This window comes from Heliconius melpomene, chromosome 9, assembly GCF_056956725.1.
Source record: "Heliconius melpomene rosina isolate 202511_hmr_F chromosome 9, ASM5695672v1, whole genome shotgun sequence".
In the NCBI taxonomy this organism is placed as follows: Eukaryota; Metazoa; Arthropoda; class Insecta; order Lepidoptera; family Nymphalidae; genus Heliconius; species Heliconius melpomene.
This window is the reverse complement of record NC_140397.1, coordinates 4,459,190-4,479,974: the sequence shown is the minus strand read 5'-3', so window position 1 is coordinate 4,479,974 and position 20,785 is coordinate 4,459,190. Positions and strand designations below refer to the sequence as shown.

Genomic DNA, 20,785 nt, shown 5'->3' with positions numbered 1-20,785 from the left:
TTTACTTTAATATAAACAATCAATACAAAACATTACTGCGACAAAATTATGACTCGATATTAAATCGTAATGCATGCTTTAACTTAGTGTAGAATAACTCGACTAAAAAATGTTAAAACTAAAAGTCTAGTCCTATATAAAAACTTACCAGGCATAGAATCGTGTGTGGTCTGCAAGGCGTGCGACTGCTGCGTGAGGTGTCGCACGGCGCGACTCAGTTCCTGTCTCTGCAGCTGCAATGCTGATACTAAATGCTGGACGCGGGATACCTCTGAAAAGGAAAAAAATGTGTTTTTTTAACTTCACGGTGTATCCCGCAAATAGCAGGGTAGGAAGAGGGAAGTTAAAATTAACATATTTCGCAAAATTCATTAGTCATTTATTTTATCTCCCTCCGTACATACCGTCCTCGAGCACGGCGGCGGGGTGCGGGTGAGCCCGCAGCGCGCGTCGCAGGTGCTGCAGCTCGCGCTCGAGGCGCGCGTTGTCTGCTACCGTTTGTTCTAGTTTCTGGATTTAAATGTTCATTTTTATATATATTTTTATATGTTGGAATATGTTATTAGAGACCGTTTACAGTACAGTCGAGATTCGAGAAGAAAAAATCTAAATTAAGAAACATTTTATATTGAAGTCTACGCAGCCATTTACAGCTAACTTAGAGACTAGACTTAGTGTCGACTCGTGTCATGTATAGCAATTTATGTATTACAAAATTAAAAATCATTTTTCAAAACATTTTTTTTTTTTCATGCACAAACTATAAAAAACAACAATTAAACATTTACAAACAAAAATATGTAAATAGTTAAAATAATCAATAAACAATGTTAGCAAAAGCACTTAAAGCGTCAACAAAACAGTGAGTACATACACGAAATAAAGGATAATAATATTTTTACATATTTTAAATTAAACTCTTTATACCAATAAAATACGTGAATAATGGGGTTAAAGAGTTTAATTTAAAGGGATATAAAATAAAATAAAAGTGCATGGTATAGATGAAAACCTTATAAACCTTAGAATTGTGCGCCAACATGGCGTGCACGCGTGCCAGCTCTGCCTCCAGCCCCGCCGCCCCCGCCCCACCGGCTCCCCCCGCACCGCCCACGCCGCCCCCGCCTGCGCCCGGCAGCTTACTGCGGACGCCTGCAAATATTTGATATATTAATTTATATATAAAACACGAAAAAAGCATGAGGTGCCCCGGAGAGCATGTAAAGAGGAGTTGATGACAGTAGACGAGGCGAAAGAGCTAGGGACGATTAAAATATGTACTACCGATTATATAATAATGGATTATTCCTATGAATTAGAATAACCTCCCGTACTTAAAATGTCATGGGGATGGAATACAAAATACAAGTATTACCGCTTACCAGTGAGTAACGAGTCAATAGCGTCCTTGTCCGTCTTCAGTCCCTGCAGTATGGCCGCCTCGTCCGCCAGCTCCTGCTCCAGAGCCCACAGCTCAGCGACGCGGACCCTCGCCGCTTCGGTTTCTAGTGGTTTACCTGCTGCTGCACTTTCTATCCATCTGTTTTGTTTAAATTTGTCTTATTAGTTTAAACCTATTAAATCATGTTAATATTTGAATAATTAAATATAATAGATGTAGTTTCATATTTCAGTAACGAAATGTATATTTTTATCTTTTATATATTATTTTAATTAAACGAACGAAGAGAATTAAAAAAACACATTACAATACAAAGATTATTTAAAAACATCTCACCTTTGTTTTTCTATAGCATGCTCCGCTAAAACTTTCTGTCTAAGCCGTTGATTTCTTTCCAATCTCTCGATAGTGGATCCAGGTCTGTTATATAGGGAACCTAATTTCACCATATTATCGACCAGCTGTACTAAAGGCTTACTTTTCTCGTACTGGCTTTCCAGTTCCATTAGATGCATTTTTAATTGTTCCAGACGTTGTAAGCTCTCCTCGCGCTCCATGGCCTTTAGTGAACTGAGACAATCCTGCAATTTATGATTAAGAAATAAGATTTAAGTATTTGTATATTATTAGAATCAAATTTAACAAAATTATTATTTCACATTGGTAAATTTCCAGGCATTCGTTGTTTTTAAACATTATCAACAAACATACACAGGTACAAATTAGGGTTAAACAAACAAACATTATTATAAAACATCACAAATGCACAAAATCTACTCTAGTTTTTCTCACAAGCAAAAACAAAAACAATACATACAAATTTAAACAAAAAAAAGCAAACAAGCACCTCAATACTATTTATTTGGGCACAGCAGGTTTCAATAGAGCGGTGTGTGATGGCGTGCCGACGTCGTAATTGTATCAAAAGTAGAACAAGTTCCTCATGACTCCTCCCTAAAAGTTCTCCAGCGGTTGGTATGTCCCCGATTTCGTTATTTTGAACTTCCTTTTGCTGATATAGTGAACAATGCAAAACAAAACAATAAAGCACAATTTCTAAGACATAAACAAATATAAAAAAGCACCTGAGGAATTTTTGTGGCAAATTATTTATGAAAATATTTTATAAATAAATGTAAATAAATAATAACAATAATCTAATGTGCATTAACAATTAAATATTTTATATTTTGCATACCATTCTCACTATAGGTAGTTTGAATATAGCACAAGTGTACATTTCAAATTAAAAACATAAAATCTATTTCTGACTTTGATATAACATTTTAAAAGTCATGCTTCATACAATATATAAGTTCTTTAATAGAAAATATTTACCAAGTCATCATTTTCAGTGTTTCTCCGGACTCTAGGGCTTACAGCCCTGATAGGTTGCTGAGCTCTCGACGGTGATCTAATAGTAGTCCAAGATTCTTCAGCCCCTATTATATTTAACTAAAAAAAGATATCATTAATATCTTAAACTATTGATTTTTATTATTCTAAAATATAGTTTTATGAATGTTACTTTTTTATAAGAAGGACATTAACTTCTATAACAGTTTATTGTAAGCCCTTTTTATTTAGTCAACACTAATTCTCCAAGAATTTCCAAGCAGACTTTTACCATATTTCAGATACACATGTTTTATTGTATACACTACAAGATCGCACGCATCATCCACTTTTCGATAGGAGGAGTTCAACGCTGTCCAGAGCGAGAAAACCAAAATAATCTCTTCAAATATTATAAAACTGAAGAGTTTGTTTAGTTGATCGCGCCAATCTAAGGAGCTGCTGGTTTTTAAGTCGAATATACCTTGTATCGAGGAACGCTATAAGCTATTTTAACCTACTATTGCCGCGGTTGGAGTAACCTCAGGTACATATACTAGTTTATACTAGTAGCCTTAAAGAATATGTAATATAATAAAGCCTTAAAGAATATGTAATATAATAAAATACTTACGTTTTGCTGTGATGTAGTAATCTGTTGCGAGCCATATTGGTCACCAGAAGGTTTCTCTTCAACCCATCTCACTCTAGGACTCACAGCTCTGACTGGTATATTGCCATCTCTATTAGTTCTGCCGATAGATGTGTTACTTCCAAGGAATGCTTTCTTTGACAATGCTTGTTGAATTTGATTATTGTTATTATTAGTAGGGCCTGGTTCTATATTTGTGCCTGACATCGTCATAGAAGCTGTTAATACATAAAACGAAACATAAATATATCGATTAAATTTTAACTGAAATTATTATATTAAAATATTCGTATAGATGGCGAAAACAGGATAAAGTGTTTATTTCCACATATTAGTATATTTTTCATATTTACAGTTAATAAAACACAATTAATGTTAAGATTTGCATGCCAAGTGTTTAATACACCTTATCGTGTTTAACCCATCCTTTGAATGAAATATACATAGATAAATATCCACATAAAGATGCCAAATTATTTACATAACTGACTTTGCCTTTTGCTGAAATCATAGTTGAAATGGAACTTACATAACGTATCTTACAGGATCATATCGCTATAGGATACCTTCTTTGCTTCTATCAGTTCCATTGTCCACCTTACTTGAGCCCATACCGAGAACTACACCCCGCACGCGCCCTACATCTCCTTTCATTAAACCACTGGACATCAGATCCCACTGTCTAAGATTCTCCCTATCAATTTCAAACTGACGTCTGTTACTTATTTGACTACTACATTGTTTTTCGCCCAACTCAGTAGAATGTTGCGTAGAATTTAAAGCCAATTGCTCGTAGACTCCTTCGTCGCAATGTTCCGTGGAAACTTCCGAATCTTCAACAAGACTAACATAAACATCGTCTTCATCTTTTTCATCACTCATAGTTACCTTTTGTCTTTCTTCTTCATCACTCTGTTTTTGTAGTTGGCCCTGAATATTACAATTTACATAAGTTGCGCTCGGCCGTTTTATACGTTTTATACTATTCATAGTGGATGAATTCGGATATGTCCTATCTAAGATTGAATTCCCGATTGGTACTGTATCTAAATCATCCATAGACCTTGCATGTCTATGAGACACGCGCCTTAAGTTATCACGCCACAAAATATCTTCGTCCCAATGTTTTTCTCCGTGGTACATAACATTTTCATAAGCGCCCGTCTCTGTCTCCGCATCATAATATACTGTATTTGATGAATTTTCACTACAATGTGATGACATACTCCCTGTAGACATTTTTACAGAAGTATTTACTTGGCCACTACTTGGATTTGAGATGCTTATATCCGAAGAAAATGTTTCGTCGTAATTTTTGTTTTTGCTATTTTTTTTACAACTAAGACTAGAAATTAAATTTATGGATTCAGGTATTTTGGACGCTTTGCTGCAAGTTGATTCGTAAATGTTTTTCATGTCAATGTCAGGATTTTTTTCAACAGCGCTTAAAAATTCAACCGAAACGCTTCTGGCAGAGGCTGCTAAATCATACGATTGATCAGAGGTTAACAATTGATTGCTTCGTATAGGATTATGTATGTGTGAAATTTCATTCTTTTTACTCATTGGGGCCCTACGTCTTTGATTGTTGAGTTTACGGTGCTTATTGGTATTTTTTAGATAGTGTGAAATAGGAAGAACATTTATATGTTCTTGGGAAGACAGATCTGAATAATAATAAGGAGCACTATGCTCTGTAGAACTCTCTCTACTGTGAAAACCTGTAGTTGTTGAAGATCCAGCTGTTTCATTATCATGCTTTAACACCATTTTTTCTGAATCGAATTCTTTTATTTTATCAGGTTGCACATTATTATTTAGATTTTTCCGTATCAATGTATCCCCATTATATTCCTTGCGATAAAATGATATCGGTGACATCGGTAACCCATTAGAACTACAAGAACTTTGAGATCCCATATATTCGAAACTGTTTTCATAATTATATTTACAGTGAAAGCTAAAAGCATTTCTTTCTTCGTCCGGTACACCAACTAAACTTTGGGCAACTGGGGTACTCGAAGACCGCTTATGTACTCCTGTTTTACCGTCATATTTGATTTCGCCATGATTATGTACAAGGTTACTATTAGTATTTGCTCTAAGTCGTTTCGTAAAACTGTTATTTAACCTAATCTCACTGGTACTGGCTTGAAGATCATGTAAATAGGTATCTAAAGGAACATTAGGAGTTACGTCACTTAAAGTAATATTTTCAGCTTCATTAACTTCAAATATTGAATCGTCAGAAAGAGGTCTTCTTTTAATTAAACTTTCAAAACTGTTTGTTTCATAATTATTACGTAAATCAATCATGGAGTCAGATTCAAGCAAACTGGTGACTTCAGAAATATTTGAGGGCGCTGTTTCAAATTTACTGCTGACATCCGACTCTAATGATAATCTGGAAGACGCTTTATCTGCATTATAGCTTCTAAGCGAATCTGTGTCAACACCGCTACTATTTTGTTGATCATTATGGGTACTATTTAAAAATATATTTGACTGTTCCCTTGGCTTACGTCTGTCATTTGTTAAACTTGCTCTACTGCTGCGTACTTTCTCACCTCTTGTTAACGTATCGTGAATTGAAGTTCTGCTGCCATATATCATTAAAGACGTAGTTCTCTTTTTCATTTTATTCATTTTTTGATTTTCACTAGTTAACATTTTGATTATTGAATTGTCTTGAGATATATCTGATTTGTCAAGTTTATCTAATATATATTTCGATAATTCTTCATCTAATATATCATCAAACGGGGGTGAAGAATTGGGCACCGGTGGAGGTGGCAAAATATCACTATCAGAGCTGTCTTGTCTTTCTAGCATTGGATTACTGCCACCAAGGTAATAAGATGCAGGTCTAAACGTATCGGAAATACTAAATCTGCAAAATGGTGCATCAAGTGATACTTCTGCGTTATCTTCCTCTAAATCCGATGGCTCTAACTTTTCTTTTGAATTTTTATCGCCTTTGGAATTTCTTTTCAACGTTTGCTCCTTTGTATCCGCGAAATTTGAAGCTGTATCTAGTGGTAAGCTTTGTTTAATTGATTCTTCAATACTACCTTTTTGTGATATCACGTTAGTTAATTCCATATAAACAGGCTCTGGTTTAGTATCCTTTACACAAACTATTTCATAAGTTTGCATATCATCTTCTTCCGTTCCCAAATTCATTTCAACATAAGGATTGTCTTCATAATGAAACGGCATAGATTGATTAAAAACACTTATATTATCTAGAATCGTTTTGTGGGCAGGCTCAATAGTCGATATTTTTCGCGGACTCATTGGCAAATAATGATCTTCCCCTAAGGAAATCGCAGCGGGTGGTGTTACTGATTTTTCAATAGCTTTTTCTTGTGTAAGGACTAAGTCTTCAACAATATTGGGTTTAGTGGTAATATTTTCATCGCGATTATCAACTTCATTGTCAGATGCTAGTAAGACTTCATCTAAATCATTATCGGTGTATTCGAATTGGGTTTCTGATTCAGCTTCACTATCCTGAGTTTCGTAACCTTCGTGATCACTTAAAATTGATTCATTAGCTATACAAATTTGGTTATCTAGCACTTCTTGCGTTGATGTCAAAGTAGATACATTTTTATCTGTTTCACTATTTGTTAAAACATCACCGTCATCATCATCATCATAATCATCATCATGGATCAATTTAGGGAGAGAAATCGTACAAAGTATATTTTCATACGTGTTTTCCGCAGGTGAGTCAACAACAGGTTCCGTATTACATTTTTGTTCTGCGTGTGAATTTGAGCTAAGCGCGTGCGGAGTAAGTTCGGTAATAGGACTTGTGATATTTATGCTAGGGGACCTTCCTGCCTGCAATCCCGTTTTTTGCAGATCAGTGCCCGATGTTTCTTCTGGGGTGCAAAAGCGAAACCATAGTTTTAATAAAGTTTACCATAACAGAAGAAATAAATTGATTTCAGTTGGTGATGTGATTGTTAGTAATATTAAATTTTATTCTATTATCATAGTTAAAATACATCTACTCATACAACACCAATGTCGATAGCCCACCACCGTTGCTAAACTAATTGAATATTTTGTTAGTTAATGTCCCAACAGGCAGGAAGGTACCTTTCCTTGAAGCGAAGTCATCATAATATACTATTGCAATTGGCCTCAGTGTAATTTAAATACTTATTTATGTACATAACATCGAAAGGTATAATAAAAGTATATGGGTGTTTGTAAATATACAAATAAATTATGTGGCATTTTTATACTTTTATAAAATATATCCAAAATTTCATAAAAGTATGATATCCAATAACGTAAATTAGTAAAAACTTAATAGGGTAAGATATAAACATTAATTTGCTTAAACAAATTGTACTTATATGTTGAAAATAACTGTAATATAAAATGGAATTCATGCATTAAAATATGAAAAATATACATGCTTGTTTTTAAAATTATATATTTTAAACATTAAATCTGTTTCATGCAGTACTACTAATGGGTAAAAAATATGTTTAGTGAAGTACCTTCATCGTCTGATGAATAACTGTTATAGGAGGCGTTTTTATATGTCTTAGGTTTATATTGATCTGATCTTAACGACTGTCGGCTTTGATTTAAAGATCTCGCTAAGGAAATTGTAGCTGGAGTACTTTTTCTTGTAAGTGGCGATTGTAACATGCGTTGTTTCCATTCTATAAGCCGTTTCATAGATTCTTCTCGCTATAAGTCGTGGGAAAGATTAGGATTAAAATCTAGTTATTTTTATTGTTTTAGGTTCACGCTGTATGAAGAGTGTTACAGTAGAGTAGGCAGAGATAGCCTAATGACCCATCTAATATGATTATGGCCGAAGTTTTAAAACATTGCTTGTTGAGTGGCGGAACTTAACACCGCGAAACGAAAAAATATATTGCCTCGAGTGGGAGTCGAATCCACAACGGTCGCTTTTACGGTTAGATGCCGTACATGATGCTGCGCTCTTGCACCACGACCCCATTAATTGCATGTATTGCTCAGTCTATAAGCATTATTAATATATTAAATTATACTTTATAATGTTTAAATGCATTTATACAAAATACTAATTAACGTAATTTAGTCTTAGATAGAAAGACTTACATACCTGTTGCACTTTTTTCTCCCCATCTTTCTCTGTAGACGGTAGTCTTGCACTGGCTGATCTCATAAAACTGTCACTCGGATCGTATTTCTCCTTAACGAAAGCACTCACATTGGAACTGTCACTCATTACACTGCCACTTCTATTCATATAGTCCTTTTGATTGTCTTCCTTCTCCTTCAAAGTCCAATTAGAATTCATTCCCTCTATATCACTATACTTCGAATTGTAGCTAACGTTGTCACGTGCATTTCTATTCACGCTAAACTCCGTTTCATAATTATTATTTATCGTTTGTGAATACGGAGAATGTAGTTGTTTTTCTGCCAGCCCACTAGCGTACTTCTCTAAAGGTATTTGTATATTTCTAGGTCCCATTGCTTGTTGTTGCAAATATTGTGCCGATTGACGCATTTTTTGTGCATAACTTTCTTCGGAATAAAATTTATCTGAGCTTGGATCGTAATATGAATTTATGTCTAAACTGGATTTAGGTCGTTTAGGTTGCTTTGTTTCGTACGTATGTGTTGGTTTACTTTTGTTTATTTCATTTTTAGATTCATATTCTAAGAAATCAGCACTGTGCGGCCGCGGCATCGGTGGTTGGATACCACTTGCTTGCATCTTCTTTCTCCTTAGTACTGATGGCCCGCTGAAGGTTTTCTCTTGTGGCTGAAATAATGTATTTAAGAATTATATATCTGGGTAATTGGTTTTTTATTGTATTACTAAGATATTTTAATATAATATGACTTACATATGTAGGGGTTTGTTCTTGAGGAGACTTGTGACTAGATAGGCTCACGGTGTCTTTCGACAATGATGTACTGGGTGATTTCACATATTTATCATTATATGCTGCGTAAATATCTTCGTAGTCCCCAACTTTCTCAGTATTATACGCCGACATTGTAGTTGAACGGCCATACGCGTCAGGAGTCCGTCGCTCCGCTAGCCTCTCATTAATAGTCATTTTAGGTTTATTTAAATCATAGGTTTTAGAATTAGTTCGAGTTTCAGGATAGCTCTCATTGTATATTTTATTTGCTTCCGTAGTCGGTTTGTCGTTTGGCTTCTCGATGTAATCTTGAAAAGGATTGTATCCTGGCTGTTTATCGTATACGCTTTCAATCTTATCCTCTTGTTCTTGATTCCTTGACCTATTATTAAAATAAGGAGATTGTGGGTTAGATTTGTACTGAGAAGGAGTGTTTGGACTTTTCTCAATGGTATCAGTATTTAATGGTAATGATAAATTTTGGGTGTCGTATCGTTTTGTTTGATATATTTGCTGTGACTGTGGACTGCGTGTATAGTTCTCCTGGCTATATGTGTCTTGATAGCGAGTGCCCTGGCTGTATTGTGATGCTGGTTTTTTTAGCAGATCGTAATTTGGATCGTACCTGTAATTTTATTCGAATTTTTTTATTTCCATTTAAAAAAAGATATTTTTAATGAAGTTGATTAATGCTAAGCTAAGTAAGCCTATATATTACAAAAGTAATAAGAAATACTTACATATCTGGACTGGGTGAGTTATAGCCGTCATTAGACCGTCGTGGTTTTGGTGGAGCATTCGCGTATGTAGGACCAGCATCTTCTTCATCCTACCAAAAAAAAATACTTCTATAAAACTGACATCCTTCAATATTAAGTCGATAGGATAGTTTATACAATTACTATAGTGAGTATAATTATAGCTTACTTTTTGTCAATTTAAAAAAGTATGCAAAATTGTTAATCGTGATTTTTTTGAAGAATAAAAAATATCTTCATTTTAATCATAAAATCATTTTTCTAATTTAGTGTCAAATTCCTTTTTTGTAGAAATTTGTTGTTTATTTAAATTGTTATATTTAAATAGTGTAATGAGTACCCAATTCATGATTAATGATTCGTGTCATATAAATAGTTTGAAATCATTTAATGTTACTTGTTATTGAATCATCTAAATTATAAATAAAGTAGTAAAATAAGGCAATATACTGAAATATTTATTTAGCTAAGCAATTGCATTATTTTGCGGTGACATCAAATCATTTACAGCTATAACCACACAAGATTGGTTCTGGTCTAGCGAACTAATTGTCACCTTAACGCTGTATCGGTAAATGTTCAATTAACTTACCTCTGTCTTAGCAGGGGTCCGTTCGTTTTGTTTTTGTTCGCTGAAAAATATAATGATTCGTTAATATCTTTTCTATTGTACAAATTTGATACCGTTAAGAATTTTAAAACAAAAACATAAAATTTTCTACTACACTAGAAAAATATCTTATTTTATAAGATTGTATTTCTATATGTATTATAAAAATATAGCACTAACAATATAAAATATATCTTACTTAGGACTTTGCATAAGAGCTGCCATAGTAAGCGCTTTAACCCACTTCACCATAGCTTCCTGATCTAACGCAGCCAACACGTAAGTACGCATATTTGCGTGTTCCAGTTTGAACGCAAATTTTCTCATCACTTTATCTTCAGTAGAACACGCTGATACTTTATACGAAGGTAGCAGCACCGATCCAAGAAGCTTTTCTTCGTCTTGACCTAAAATGAAAAATCAATTTTTATTAATTTGTAACTAACGTAAGTAGATATTTAATAAAAAATAAAGAAATAAAATTAAAACTTACTTTTATAGTAAAATAAGCAGTATTCGGATAAAACAAACCATCTCTTTCTCCAAACCTTCAAGCCGTCAGATCCTTGCTTGTAAAGTAATCCACAAATAGTTATAGGAGCTGATGGTATTCTTTGTGCGGTCGGGGAACGTAAAGCTGTAGTTCCGCTACTACGACGACTTTCAGAAGATGGCGATTTTATGCTGGGCGTGCTGGATTCACTGGACTTCATTGGAGAGACCAATCCTGATTTCTTATTGTTAAATTCCGGTGACTTTGCTTTTTCTTGTTCATGTTGTGGTTTCTGCCTGTCTGGTTCCCGATAATCTGGACTCACTGCCCACTGGTTATCCTGATATTGTCTATTCTGTATATCTCTATCTTTATATTCGTTATTTTTAGCGTACATGTCGAAATCTTTTTGCAGATCAGGACTACTGTAATCTTTAAAATCGCTCTTGCTGCTATACAAGTCTCTATAGGAACTGTCGGAATATATACTGTTTTGTAAATTTGGTGGAGGTTGAACGCCGTGTAATTGTTGTAACAGTAATTGTCGTTCCGCGAACTTTTGTTGTTGATGCATTTGTGCTTGATTTTGATAGTGCATTTGTTGCTGCATTTTCATTTGTTGTATTTCGTTATACTGCTTTCTTAATAATTCCGTGTTGCTCTGAGGACCTACCCGACTGGAATAAGGTAAATAGGGCTTCGTAGCGTACTGATTAACATTAGGCCTATACATAGGTTGATGGTTTTGATATATTTGGTTACTTTCTTTCGGTGGGTTTCGTTTTAAATAGTCTTGGTATACTTCTGCGTTATATCCTTTAGGCATATTTTGCAAAAGTTCATGATTAACATTTTGGTCTGTATGTATCTCGGTCCTTTCAAACCTAGGCGGAGACTGAGGGTAATTGAAGTTATCATTCGCTCCATAATGTCTGGCGTAGTCGTGATTATGTCCAGTTCCATACATTTCGTGCCTGTTTTCAAGGAGAGGTGATCGTGCATTCATATTGGAATGATATTGACTTTGTAATAACTGATGCATGACGCCATTGGGCTGTATTTGCGCTTGATTGTTCAAGTGCGCAGGTATTTGCGAGTTTTGTGGTGAATATATTTGGTCTGGGTGGACATGGTGTGCCATAAGGTGTTGTTGTGTCAGCGGCTGTTGTGTTGCTGTTACATTTTTTTTATTCTCCATTTGAAAATTTGTTTGTGTCACCGGTGGGTCAATCCTGTAACAATATTAAATCAATATTAGCAACTTAGGAGAAACAAGTCATATAAATTATAAATATTAAGAATGCCACGCTAGTCGTGGCGCTCAAAATGTGACTGTAAAACCGATTGGTTGTGGGTTCGATCCTCACTCGAGCAGATGAAATATTTATTTAAATTTATATTTCCATTTCTTCGTTCTGGTGTCGAAGCAAAGCGCGGCGTTGAGCTCTGCCACTCAACACGCAATGCCTCCAACACTTCCCTCCACCTACCCTGCCATGTGCGGGATACAGCGTGAAGCTGATATTGATTTTTGATTTATTAAGAATGCAGAAAATCTGATGCTAAAGTTCGCGTGTTTGCCAACTAATATAGAAATGTTTCAATTTGAATTGCTTAATCAAAACGTTATCGCAGCCATTTGATAACGTGCGTGTTTGAACTGAAAAGAACTGAATATTGCATCTCGACACGTAATAGTTCTTTGTATATACACATTTAAAACTTTAGTTATTTGTCGTCTACAGTTATTTAAGTATTTTTATATATATTAGAAATTTTTGAACAACTATTATAATAAAGACTAAAATAATATCTTTCTATATATATAAAGCAGTATAAAAAAAATATTCGCATAAAAACATTAGATTTCAATTAATATCACATTAATATATATAAAAAATTAAATAATTTCGTAAATCAACAAATTGGGTCGCGGTATTACAATTTATAATTAGTAAATATTTAATAATATAATTAATACACGTAGTCGCTATTTGAGATGTGTCAATATGCGTGGGAAAAATAATTGAAGCGTATAATCAATTACATACAATCTCACATACATTATTTGTCTAGAAGCCTTTGTGCTATCTTCTATACGCTCGAGTACACACAATAGTAAATATTTGAACGAGTCTATTACTTAAATAAAAATTGTATTTAATAATTAAAATTTATAATTTTCTTTTAATTATGTTTTTTTTTGTATAACGCAAGTATTTTAATTTTAGGATTTTTCACTTAATAATCAGTGGCAAGCCTGTTAATGCGACAGGTAGTGGGATTGATCCCCATTCAAGAAAATTATATTTTCATTTCTTCGCTCTGGTGTGGCTCCAAGCAAAGCGCGGCTCCAGCATTCGGCGGAAAATGGTAAACGGAGTGCACTGGGTTACCTCTGCCTACCCTGTTGTGTGTGTGGAATATAACGTGAATCTGATATATTTTTTGTCTTTTTTTCTCTTTTTTCTTTACATTATATTTGGCCAGAAGCACTCTTTAGTAAAATATAAGAAAATGTCACACTATACATAAGTAATGTTATATATAGTAACATCCGGAAGTATAAATAAGCTCGTGTCTGAAGCTGTCGCTATGAATACTTCCTTGCTCCTAATGACTCGTCAATCATTATTCTGATGAAGGAAGTGCGTTAATGATGTGCATCTATTTTTAATGACAACCAAAGAACTTAGCTATAATAGCAGCTTTGTCTTTCAATGACGTACATTCGGTGATGACGTCTTATTCACATATGTTAATATTTTTTTTAATTATTACTAACCATTCTGTCATGTCTATATAATAGTTTTTTTTTAATTTCTACATAAATTTTTTTTTCAAAGCACTTCTTTTTATTTATATTGTACCAAGAAAATGGAAAAAGATTATCCACTAGTGGAAAAGATAAAAGATATCATAAACTATAGACAAGCTGTCAATTGATATACTTGACTAATAGCACTCGTTAGCTTTGTAAATACTTCACTCTGTTTAGTTTCAGTTCCGAGATTTTCAGTTGACTTTTCTTTCGTTTTCTTTTAATAGTTTTATTTTATGGTAAATTTTACTATCGCAGTAATATTTTTTCATTCTTCAAAGAAATCTCAATTATGTTTTATAATTAAATCTATTGAACAAAATTCTCATAGCCGAGCTCGCTTTGCACTTTCAAATTTTATTATTTCACCATTATTTATATTTATGAAAGTCTTGAGAATGCAGTATAATAACAATAGATTCAACGCTTTTTACTTATTTTATCTTATTTTTTTATTTACCTTGTCGTAAATGGTCGTAAATATCGAAAGCCTTATAAAAATTATTAATTTAAATTAACATTAGATTCTAATGAAAAAATATAAATAAATACTTCCACAGGAGAAACTTGATCAGTGCCTGGATGGCCTCCACAAGTCTATATAAACAATAATTATATATAATTTATTAGGGTTATACAAATATTTTTAGTCCGTATTTTCATAATTTATGCAAAAATTATAAATTTAACCCTCTAATATACACAATCGTATTATGATAATAATTCGCAAGCTATTCAGGGAGTAGTCTAGTTGGCGAGCGGCCAGGCCGCAATCCTGAGACCACGTAAGAGACGACCGATTAATCACATTTCAATGTCAAACTTAGCAATGACCTGATTTTCAACAGCAAAATATTCATTTGCGACACTGCAATGTGGTGCAGAATCAGGTTTTTTTTTCTTTTTTAAGAAATTGTATTATTTATTTTATGATTAATTATATAAATATAAATTTGAATATATAAATATTCATACTAAATCCCGCATATAGCAGGATAGGCAGAGGTTAGCTAGTGTAAACATTCTGCTCCTCGCGCACTATCCCATAGTGGTGGGGTGGTGGAGTGACAGAACTCAACAGCGTGCTTTTTCTTGATACCAGAGAGAGAAAATAAAAATAATTCATTTCCCAAATAAGAATCGAACCCACAATCGTTTTAAGTCTTATCCTATTCTTTTGCTCCACTAAGATTTCGTTTCCTTATGTTCCTTATGTTCATGAGAATCCGCTGGATTCAAAGGGCGCAGGACCGGACGGAGTGTCGAGAATTAGGGGAGTCCTATGTCCAGCAGTGGACATTGAAAGGCTGATGGATGGATGGTTCATGAGAAATTGTTATTATTAAATATTATTATTCTTCAGCAAGAGCAATTCATTTAAAATTTTAATTCATTACTAAACGAACAAGGAACATTCAGGCACAAAGGGTAGAATAGCGACGACGACGTGCTCCACTTCCTTCAAATAATGAGTTTTCCAATTTTCCGCATGGCATGGGCATATTTTTCTCATTATTATTCATAGCTTATATTACTTATAGTATATAGCCTTATTCATGTAACTAGACTATAAACAGGGTGGAAGAGGCAGCGCTTCTTTTACTGAAACTGCATATAGGCTGCATAAAATATTTCAAACCCAATATTAAAAAAAATAATCAAGGTACCTCAACGGTTTGGACGTAGGATTTTTTTTTACATTTCACGATTTTTATCCATACCTGTATTTCGTGTCACGCACACATACGTATGCGACGTTGCCGCTTTGACAGGTAAGTGTGTGCGTGCCTATATTATACTTTACAAATGGCGTTTTATTATAAAACGATAAATTTATTATTTGTTTTGTTTGAAAAAAAAACTTTTTCATTTTTGAGAATTATTTTTTTTCCGAATTATATTAGGCTTTTATAGAGTAGTTAAAACTGTGGTTTCATTTAAAGTGGCGCAGACAATTCCACCCTGTATATAATATAAAAAGTATTTTTTTCACTTAGTTTAAAGACATTATACATAGGCTATTTGGAAGGAAGTGCCTTATCTGCTTCATTTAAATTTAGCAGGTAAAACACATTAAAAAAATCTTTGAAAAAAATTCATTTACAAAGAGTTAGTAGTTAAATATTATGGTACAAATTTCATAGTGAATGGTAAAAATTTCCCAACAAAATCTATTAATTTTATATAAAAAAATAATAATAATTTAATATTAAAACTATAATAATGAGATATTCATAACAAATATACCTAGGTTAATATAAAAAATATTATGTTAAAAGCTCTGAACGCAGTCGGTATAATTAAAACGTAGCGAAACACTTCAATGAACTCACTCAATCGCGCTTACACACTGTAAAGGATGTTTGTTGATTGTTATACAACTCAGCTGTATATTATCTTAGCTTACTCATGCATTATTATAATATTAAGATTAAAACATATGATAGAGTGCAGGCACTCAAAACTTTCATACAAACACTCAAAACGTTCATACAAACAGTATAAGTAAATAATTTTTTATAGTTAATTTTATACAGCTATTTTATAGTATCCGCACATAGCAGGGTAGGCAAGGAACCTAGTGTTAAGACATTCCGTTTCCCATTTTCCATCGAATTCTGGACACATTGTATATTGAGTGGAAGAATTGAACTCTTCGCTTTACCTCGACATCAGAGCGAAGAAATGAAAATATGAATTTAAGAAAACATTTCATTTCCTCGAATGGGGATCGAACCCACAACCAGTCGCGTTTTTCATATATAATCAGAAATACACTACATTATACCTAATTTATGTTATGTTTATTTAATATCATTATCGTACATTTTAAATTTTATTTTGTTACTATGAATGAAAATATCATTGTTAGGCATCCTACGTCTTAAGTCAATAAGACCGCCTTTGCATACGTTTCTTTCAGTTTTATTTATGTTGTTCTTTCTATATATTTCTTTTATGTGAGTAATAAAGTATATTCTATTCTATTCTATTCTACGTCAATGAATTAACTTACATTTACAGGTAATATTCATAAAGTCTGTATGTAGTCAACCTTTGTTTATCATATTAGTTTATACGATTATAAAAAATGCACCCATACGACTTTTATCAACTAGGCCAAGCTAAACCAAACTCGTTTTACGCTTTAAATAAAAACAAGTTTACAAGCATTTACTATGGTAGCTATTTAGCTCACAGTATAAGTATATTTTATATATTTATTAAAATTAGTAGATATTGTTAAAGATTTCTAAAGTTTTGGTAAGTGACTCTACACTCTATCTGTCCTATTACTATATCTCTTTGAAGAGTTGTTCCTAAATATAATATTTTAGTTATAATTTTATTTTTCTGACAACACAAAAGATTTTTTTTGATTGAACACGTGTTTCACGGTTTATTACAATTTACCTCCTAAACTGAAAATAATTTCATAAATATATCTAATAAATATTCGTATGATTCAAACGGGCGAAGCCGCCTGATTATAGATACATAAGTCACAAAAATGTATAACTCTATTTAGTTTTACAACACGCTAAGAGGTAATTCATACGGTTCAAGTAAGTGGACACCGCGCACCGGTCCCGCGACCGCAAGTTCGGTTCCCGCGGCGCATTCCTGCCGAGGTGAACAACCCGCGCGCGTGCAGTCGTCCTTGATGCACGCCGCACTCCTTTCTACAGCCTCCGACGACTCTGGCTTTAACCCCGAAGGCCTAAAGCGATGTTACGAATTCTTCGAGACAAGAAAATGTGTTGTTCTTCAAAGTTTTTGCGCTATAAACTTTTTTAAGTACGTTAAGTAGTACACTGAAATTCTCGAAAGTTCTCCGCCGAAGTAGTTTTTAAAGTTGTCGAGCGATTCGTAGCGTAAAGTTCGGAAGAAGTTTTTAAGTACAAATACAATTTCAAGAACGTTATGTAAAATTAAGAGAAGGAACCTATATGTATAATATGTTTAAAATAATTCAAATATAATGGAAATTGAAATAAATAGTTTTTTCTTTCGGCGCTTTTGCCTCGATACAAGTAACCAGAGTAAAGAAATGAAGATATTTAATTGTCTATATTTAAAACACAATTCTTAAATCAACTAAGTGCCTACTTACGAGTATGTACTTCAAGACTTCATGAAATATATCTATCTATCTATATAAGTAAATAAATACCAACGACGATTAAAAAGGGTGATGTCATTAAAGGTACCTAACGTAGTAAAGGTAAATATATGAAGGTTAACCATAAAGTTAGCTCTGTACGATACAAGTACGACTCACGTACATCGCTTCTTGTCAAGTCCTTATTATTATTTTATTGTAGGTACCTATGAACTTGTGTAAATAGTTTGTGCAAAGTTTATTTCAATTAAATTTTTATTTATTCTATAAGTTAGAGGCCAATCGAGGCACAAGGACACAAGCATGAGCCTGTAAACCCGACATGGTGTGGGTTCGATGCCCACTCGAAGAAATTAAATATTTAATATTTTTTCAGCAGAAAGTGGAAATTGGAATGTCTTAACACTAGTCTTAACAGCCTTATCTACTTGCAGAATAGAGGTTGAAATGGAAAAAAAATAAGAATGCGAGTTTTTAGTTTTTTTTTATCTTATACATACCACAAATAACCCCCTATTTTTTTTTAATTAATGAGATTAAATAATAATGTTAGGTTCAGCCAGGCACACTGTGTTTCTATATGTAATAAAACAATTTTACTTATTACAGATTATTATTAATTTAAATAAAGTGAAATAAAAATATTATAATAACACTTACGCCACAATGGCATCAGTATTATTAAAATAGATATGTTTAAACTTTGACAATCAAAACTATATTTCACCCCTGATATTTACATTTTCAATGAGTCATATATATCAAGCAAGTGTACCAACATATAGAAACAAAAATTTATAAGTTTTTATATATTGGTATTTAACACCTGCATTGGACTGGTCACATTTGCCGCAGAACCGATGACCGTTGGGGTAAGCGAGTTCTAGAGTGGAGATCACGTCTTGGCAAGCGTAATGTATGACGTCCTCCAGCTAGATGGGGTGACGATGCGAAGAGCTGAAGATCGAGCTCGGTGGCGTGCCATTGGAGAAGCTTATGTCCAGCAGTGGATGAGGACAGGCTGATGATGATGATGATGATGATGATAATGATTTGGCTTTTTTGAACAAGCTGTTTAAGTTTTTGTTATACCTAATATAATTTTAAACTGCTGCTATAGTCCTAATGTCGACATTTAACGTTTAACGCAATAACGTTCCAACCAAAAATGAGATAACACACATAAAAAGGTCAATTGAATATCAAAGTAACACAAATTCTTTCTTTCATCTAAATTATTTACTCGACCTATATAGAACATCAAAACATTCTTGATGTCAGTTGTTGGATTATTAAACAAAAATACAATTTACGTAAGTAAAGGTTTTAATTAAAATGTAGCTTTAATAGTTACTGAATACACGTTTCCCGTTTCTACACAGAAAGTGGGAAGAGTCTAGACACTATATATTCCCTCTGCCTATAGAACTATACACAGTATTTTTACATCATTTTAAATCTCTAAAACATCGCAAAAACACCTGTAGGTGGCTTTTTAACTTGTCGATTTAACTAATTAAAAACTTTTTTCAAGTGGCAGGTGCTTATTAAAAGTGGAACTCTCTTGCTATAGTTGTTTGCAATTTTTATTTTCCCTCAATATAAACGTATATTTAAATAATAAATATCAACAAAATAATTATGTTTAAAAACGACGTATTCAACAGACCGTAAAAGTACGTATACAATAGTAATATCATACAGTTGTGCTTGTGGTTGGATTAGCACGAAGCGGTGTTGGGTAACAGGTCGTCGCGACTTTACGGGGTGCTGGTTCCTACTGAAGTTATTATATCTAAATAAAGAAAAGGGTTATTCTCTCTTTTCTCTCTGTCAAATATAGGTAAATAATGTAAGAGTTATATTGTTTCAGTTAATCTTAATTCTAATATTATTTAGGTGTAAAATGTGAAAATGTGAGATTTTTTTTTAAGTCTGTGTCAAATTAAATTTAAAATGAACAAACTAAATTAGCTACTGGTTGATTGTAAAAGATAGCTTGAAGCAATAATGCCTTTACGAACATCTTAAAGAATATTAAAAGAATATTCTATTCTATTCTAAACTGGTTTTTATCATATGTTAATAATTAGTTCGGGCCAATAAACCGACTATTTTACTATTTACTACTATTTTAACTTATATCTTTAGAGATATATAGAATTAAAAGATATATATGCGCATGCGCATTGTACTATGTTTAATATAACAGGATTTGTAAACAGACTTAGTATATAGTAGCTATAGTATAAAACGTGGCGAAGATAATAAACCTGGCGACATGTAGAGCAATTTAAATAACTGTTACCGACTGGCTCTAGTGTTTATTGTTATCCAATTCATAAGCTGAGGTTCCTCTTAACAATAAAAATCTATTCAAATAAGTTTTTTTATTGCTAAATATAGAATAATAGATTATAATTGATAACAGGATTATTAGCTTATGTAAAAAAAGAAACTTATTTTGTGTATATAAATTAGGTAGAATTTCGAAATTGGGGAACGGAATATCTTAATACTTAGGTTCCCTCTACTTCCCCTGCTATATTTGGGAAATAAGAACTTCTTATAGCTTAGTGATTTCTTTTCAGCTGAAATTTAAAACACCTGAACCAACTAATCTAAGAATATTAATAAAATAATTCGTTAAAGTTAAACTCATTATTTCTATTATGTTTCCCAGTTAATCCGTATTGT

At 33.1% G+C, this 20,785-nt stretch overlaps 1 protein-coding gene across 5 annotated transcripts in view; it reads right to left on the bottom strand.

Annotated features, from left to right (window-relative positions):
• kmr (pleckstrin homology domain-containing family A member kramer) overlaps positions 1-20,785 on the bottom strand; it is a 56,824-nt gene that overhangs the window by 9,010 nt on the left and 27,029 nt on the right. For 2 of the 5 annotated variants that reach the window (XR_014878259.1, XM_085190557.1), the window contains exons 3-17: positions 11,145-12,376; positions 10,851-11,058; positions 10,634-10,673; positions 10,024-10,112; positions 9,263-9,908; positions 8,509-9,177; positions 7,910-8,105; positions 3,372-3,607; positions 2,741-2,857; positions 2,250-2,414; positions 1,739-1,983; positions 1,383-1,540; positions 1,013-1,152; positions 405-510; positions 149-271 (exon numbers count right to left, since the gene is read on the bottom strand). Coding sequence is in view for 4 of the 5 variants with exons in the window: in XM_085190557.1 (XP_085046683.1) it covers positions 149-271; positions 405-510; positions 1,013-1,152; positions 1,383-1,540; positions 1,739-1,983; positions 2,250-2,414; positions 2,741-2,857; positions 3,372-3,607; positions 7,910-8,105; positions 8,509-9,177; positions 9,263-9,908; positions 10,024-10,112; positions 10,634-10,673; positions 10,851-11,058; positions 11,145-12,376 (4,370 nt within the window). In the remaining variant the exon portion in view is untranslated. Of the gene's footprint in view, positions 1-148; positions 272-404; positions 511-1,012; positions 1,153-1,382; positions 1,541-1,738; positions 1,984-2,249; positions 2,415-2,740; positions 2,858-3,371; positions 3,608-3,918; positions 7,280-7,909; positions 8,106-8,508; positions 9,178-9,262; positions 9,909-10,023; positions 10,113-10,633; positions 10,674-10,850; positions 11,059-11,144; positions 12,377-20,785 lie in introns of those variants that run through there. The other 3 variants (XM_085190558.1, XM_085190560.1, XM_085190556.1) reach the window with 3 other exon arrangements.